Source organism: Cladophialophora carrionii, assembly GCF_000365165.1.
Source record: "Cladophialophora carrionii CBS 160.54 unplaced genomic scaffold supercont1.7, whole genome shotgun sequence".
Classification (NCBI taxonomy): domain Eukaryota; kingdom Fungi; phylum Ascomycota; class Eurotiomycetes; order Chaetothyriales; family Herpotrichiellaceae; genus Cladophialophora; species Cladophialophora carrionii.
Genome location: NW_008481832.1, coordinates 1,366,093 through 1,372,092, shown reverse-complemented (window position 1 = coordinate 1,372,092; position 6,000 = coordinate 1,366,093). Strand labels below are relative to the sequence as shown.

The following is a 6,000-nucleotide window of genomic DNA, read 5'->3' as shown; positions in this document are numbered from 1 at the left end:
GTCCGAGTTATTGTTGTCCGAGTTATTGTTGTCCGAGTTATTGTTGTCCGAGTTATTGTTGTCCGAGTTATTGTTGTCCGAGTTATTGTTGTCCGTGTCCGTGTTCGAAGTGGCAGCGGTGTTGGAACTGGCAGTTGGGTTCGCGCTATTGCTGGCTACTCCTTGAGATGCTGAATTTGATGCTGAAGCCGACGCTGAAGCCGACGCTGCTGATGTCTGATCAGCCACCGCAGCAACCACCGCAGCAGTCGTTTCTGAAGAAGTCGCCGAACTGGCGGAAGAAGATGCCTGAGACGATTCGGCTTGAGATGCGGCACTTGACTGTTGGGAGTTCGTGGCACTAGGAGTGGCCTCGCTTGCAGAGGTCGCAGCAGTTTCGCTAGCACTTGATACAGCACTCTCATTGCTAGGTTCCGACGGGCTTGCACTTGTGCCTGGCTGAGCAGACGACTCCGTAGCTGCGCTCGCTTCTGAGGCGGTCGCTGTGCTACTCTGAACGTCAGAATCGGAGGTTTGGGTTGTACTAGCCACGGTATTGGGATCGGAGGTAGAACTAGCAGGCTGGATACCACTAGAAGAGTCACTCGATGTCGGTGTCACGACGACACCAGCTTCATCGGTCGAGTTGCTTTCCGTAGACGTGGACGTGAGCTGCGAGGTCGTTGATGAAGTGGTTGTGAAGCTAGTAGTCACCGCCGAATCGGAGGAGCTGAAGGAAGTGCCGGAAGACGTCGTTGTGACAAAAGATGGCGAAGCTGAGAGCTGTGAAATCGAGGTACTGGTCTCGGCTTCGATGATGGAGGAAACTGAGCTAGATAGGATGGTAGAAGTAGTCAGTGCAGGAGTCTGGGTAGTCGTTGCCTGTGAGTCTGTAGATTCCACCGAAGAGGATACTGTGGTTGTAGTTATTGTTATAGCTTCATCGAAGGACGATACGGAAGAGCTAGACGTCGCTGAAGGAGCAATGAACTCAGAACTCGTGGAGTTACTGTATAAAAATGAGGGTGTCGAAAATGCTGTACTGCTTGTTGGGGAGAGCAGCAGAAGAGCTTGTGAAGTTGTAGGGCTGAAAGAGACAACTGACGATGCTAACGAGCTTGTCGGTGTCAAGTCAGTCGACATCGATTGTGACGATTGTGATAGTGTTGTCGGTACAGTGAGTGATGTTGTTGCCGATGGTGTGGAGAAGCTGGTGGTCGTGGAGCTGGGAAGAGTCGATGAATACGAGTCAATTGGCAACGAGACTGTCGCAGTGGTCGTACCCGAAGACATTGTTTCCGTCGACAAGTCGTATGAAACCGGGGTGTTGCTGACCGATGCAAACGTGGTTGCGGTAGTTGAGGTGGTGGATGTGTGTACTGTCGTGTGGGTGGTGCTTTCTTCCACGCTGGACGATGCGGCGGGAGCCGTGGAGATCGTCGATGTTGTTGAAGAGACTGCGTCATTCGTCGAAAGGGTTTCAGTACTAGAGGTGTAGGATGTAGTTGAAGTCAGTCCGGCGAGCTCGGTCGTGCTGGTAACCGTCGAGCTGCTACCGATCATGGTGGCTGTTGTCGAAGACGGTAGCGATGTGGTGCTGCTTGATGTTGAAGTTGAAGTGGCCGAGGTCATGCTTGAACTGCTCGTGGAGCTCGAGGTTGAAGAGCTTGCGGCCAGTGGAGGACCCAGATTAACGCCACTATCGTAGCCCTGACTGGCACCGGCATAAAGTGCGGCCGTCCCTGAATATAAGATACAGCTCGGGCTTGAAGTGGCTGGAGGACCAACGAATAGCATTGATATACAGCCGGAAGAAGTCGAGCACAATTCCGCACATGACGCGTAGTCGGAGCCAGGAGCATACTGAATCACATCATAACTGTACCAGTATTCGCCGCAGTGCTTCGCAAATTGGTCGCCATCACTCACGGTGAACACATCGCTTTGAGCAGTGCAGTTTCCCGTCGCGGTTGGGGCGCTAATTGCCGTTGTTGTAGATGCTTGGCTGGCGAGTGGAGGAGAAGAGGAGCTGTCCGCTTCGGATTGGACGCTGGAGAGTGCAGTCGAAGTAGTTGTTGTCGACGTTGCAGGTGTCGTCCCGCCCGAGGACTCTGTGGCTGTTGTCGAGGTGATAGCCATCGCAGAAGTGGTGACACTTGAGCCCTCACTCGCTGTTGGAGAAACGACCGTCGAAATACCCGTATCCGACGCAACTGGTCCGCCGGATGAGGTGACTGAGGACTGTGTTGTTGTATCCTCAACATCCCGCTTCAGTCGCCGATGTTGAGTATCGTTTCTCTCATTCCGAGAATTGACGGGTGTTCCGCTGTTGACAATGTTTTGCAACAACACAAAACACAGTATGACCGTGACCAAGAAGACCATTAACACAGGGGCCGTGGTCATGAAGGGCCGGTATTGCTTCCTCTTGCCTGGCCGCACCCTTCCGGGTAACACCAACTGATGCTTCCGCCATCTGAACGAGAACATGCTGGCCGATCAGGCTTTGAGACCCCCAAGATCAGTCCGCGGGGACTGCGCACACGTGTCTGACCCGACGCCGTTCACCGAGAATCCATAACACTGAGTTGTTCACAGGTTGTCGCTTAAATGAGAATACGTGTGATCGTATTTGTCGGTCGTCCGGGCGAGATGTCGTTGCAAATCTGGCAACCTTTCGTGTGGAAGTCGAGCAACGCAGCCCACGAACAACAGACTCCCGCTGGACTCTTATAACAGGATCCATATTTTTGGCTTCCACTTGGTATGATTTGCTTTAACCCCCTTTCAGAGTTTCGACAGCTCCCGGCGCCATCTTGGTTTCCACAGCGTTGGACATGAAGGCGAGTGCCATTTGTGGCGATTAGCGATGTCCGGAGCAAGAATTCGTCGCCACGGTTGAACGACAGCCAGCCGCCACGAGATCTTGTCTCACAAGCGCAAAACTCCAAACGAAACTCCGTAGCGGAAGGGTGCAGACTTTGCAGCGCAGTGCCGGTTATGGAAGGGCAGTTGACGAAATTGGATGAGGTGTAGATTGGGGCTCCACGGTGCGGCGTGTCATGATAGGATACATGGTACGGGAGAACCGTGAAGGGGGATATTGTGCTCTACCGGGGTAGGGGCCAGCCACGTGGAGCACGATAACGGCATCGAGATCTTAGCGACGTTGAGAGCAACGTGGCGGAAGAAAGGCCTGGAACTCAGGTGGCTTGTTGTGTGTATCTGCGTTAAGCCGTTTTCAAAAGTACACCAACAAATGGAGAACAGGAAAAGTGAGTGACGGCGAAGAGGGAATGCATGCAACCCTCTGGTGATTGATTCTTACCAATTGCGGCCTGTGATTCACTTTTCAGCAGGCCTCTGGCTCGGTGTACAGCTTCGCTGGCTTGACATGAAGCCTCGCAGGTGAACAGGAAGTGAGGTGAGGTTGAGGAGAGGAGAAACGCAGGGGCACGACTTTTGGCGTTCTGGCGTGCCTCGTGTCGGTCTCGCCGACTCACTAGCGAGAATTAGTGCCTCGGCTAAAGCTCGCCGGTGGAGACCTCAGGCAGCCTCTGGGCATCCACTGGAAGACGCTCAAATTGACGTGAGATGCCAGAACGGTCCTCCGAAGATCTCCGGCGGAGCACACGAGAGAGTCAGGAACATCTGGCCAGCGCACACAGGACAGGTCGCTGTCACAGTGGACCACACTGTCGGTACACCACTGAACAAGGTCATTCTGCTCCCTGCCACCTTAACCACATTGTCGGTACACCACTCAACAATGTCGCTCTGCGCAGGGGCTGCAGCAGCACCTGAGCGAAAGGTCAACCTCCCCCGCCCGCGCGCAGCACGGTAACGTCAAGATCTTTCCTCTGAATCTATCCTCATTTTCCATTCTTCAACCTGAACATGTAACCTTCCTACTCTGTACTGAAGATCAATTTTGCATCAATATTAGAGCCAACAGAAGGGACGCTCCACTGATTGGATGGGGACGTCGCCTGGTAACTCGGTTTTCGTGGCGTCGACGTCCCAGGGCTCACCGCATTTATTGCATCCACCTTCAGCCTCAGCCGTGCTTGACCGCAATCATGGTGCGTTTTCCTTGGTCAGGGGCATGCTTTGCCTGTAGAGTGCGGCGCAAAGGGGTGAGGAGATGTGCGATTAAACACGGACGGGGCTGAAATGTACAGTGCGATGAACGACGTCCCGACTGCTCGCAATGCAAGAAGCGAGGCGTTGTCTGCCCAGGATATGACAAGGACAAGAATCCGAGCGTTGTCAGATTCGATCCAAGCCGTAACGTAATCCTTCCGCCACAGAGTCAAAGAGACAACGAGTCGTCTGCCAGCCATTCTACTTCCCATCAAGCACCGGTGCTGGTTCTGGCGCCCGTTCGCCTTTCACCCCCATCGCTGCCGCGGTCATGCAACGAAACAGCGTTCCGACTGCAGGCTTGCGGCCTTTTCCTTGCGGCGTACCTTCCACGTCATTCACAGGAATGGCCAAGGCTGGAGACTGATCTGTCGGTCGCACCGGCGACGGGGTGGCTCCGGTATGCGGTCGAAGTGGCGACAGGGGATGGCCTTCTCAACGATGCACTATCCGCGCTGAGCGTGGCTCATCTTGAACGCCTTGAGAAGAGACAGAATAGCTATCGCAGCTCAGAGTTGTACAGTAAATCCGTGAGAGAGCTTGCCAGGAGGATCCAGAGCGCTGACGCCCAGTGTCTTAGTGATACTACCCTGGCTGGCGTCATGGCACTGACCACCTACGAGGTGCAGACAGGTACGACGACGAAAGCGAAGAGCTGGCTCTTCCATGTCGAGGGCGCCGCTTCTCTCGTGCAATTTCGAGGACAAGGAAACTTCGCAACCAAGTTCGGCGAGCATCTCTTCCTGAGCTCACAGTTGAATGATGTAAGTCAACTCGTCTTATCCATGCCACAGGGCCGTGCCTTTATCTGACAATATTAGCTTGTTCGCGCCATCGCGCGGCGAAGAAGGATTCCAGGCCGGGTGGACTGGTCCAAGATTCATTACCGCTGTGAGAAGCCTTCCTCCATCCGGCTGTTCGACATTCTCCAAGAGCTGCCAATCCTCATGGAACACGCGGACGCCATCAAATCCAGCAAAGAGGGACACATGGACGAGGACATTCCTAAGCACATGCTGGCCTGGGGTGCTCGCGCTCGGGCGTTCGAAGTTCGGTTACACGAATGGTACGCGCGGCTCGAGCACCACCAGGCCAGGCAGCGCGATCCCTTGCTGTTCTGGCCCTCGCGATCCACGTTGTACCAGCGGATACCGAAGCGTCATGCTGGCCGCGTCTTTCGTCATTTCTTCTGCTTTCCCAACATCGCCGTCGCGGAGCAGATCGTTCTCTACTGGGCCGCACTTCTGTTCATCCCGCGACTGCTCGACCATACAAGGGATCGGCTGAGAAGACGCGGCGAATGGCCCCGGGAGCCACGGTCCCCTCTCAATTCGAACCTCCGTGGTTTCACATCCGTCACCACCGACCCGGTTGAGATGGCCACCAACATCGCACAATCTCTCGAGTACTTCCTGCACCCCGACGCAGGGTTGATGGAACTGAACGCGATCGCATTCCCCATGAACATTACTCTGGCGACTTTCGTGTCATTGCGAATCAAGGGACTTCCGTGGTTCCGAGTCATTCGTTCTAGGTTGTGCGAAATCAATACGGGGGTCGGGGATTTCCTGGAAGAGATGCTGCATGAGGGAGGAGGCATGAAGGCGTTGCGACTGCTGATCCCTAAAGTCGCGGACGGAGAGTCTCACAATGGGAGTCTAGAAGATGTTGCTGCAACCGCTTCCGCAGAAGCGGTGGATTGTGCAGTCACTGATGCTTCCATGCATGGTTCGCAGCGGCCGCCCAGGACGGACGCCCGGTACGACGAGTCAGCGCAGGCACTGGGGAGCTGAACTACCACAAACGTCTCGGGCAAAATAGTCAAAATCTCGTACTTGTGTATCACTATATGGGCAGTCAATAGGCGTCGCATCTGCG

The 6,000-nt window shown here is 54.6% G+C and overlaps 1 protein-coding gene across 1 annotated transcript; it reads left to right on the top strand.

The window, feature by feature from the left end:
• Positions 1 to 4,058: 4,058 nt before the first annotated feature.
• On the top strand, positions 4,059 to 5,915 carry G647_08564 (uncharacterized protein; the record flags this gene model as incomplete). The annotated part of the gene is made up of 3 exons (XM_008732873.1): positions 4,059 to 4,115; positions 4,161 to 4,886; positions 4,944 to 5,915. 3 exons carry the CDS (start codon positions 4,059 to 4,061, stop codon positions 5,913 to 5,915), a joined length of 1,755 nt encoding a protein of 584 aa, XP_008731095.1.
• Between the last annotated feature and the right edge of the window lie 85 nt (positions 5,916 to 6,000).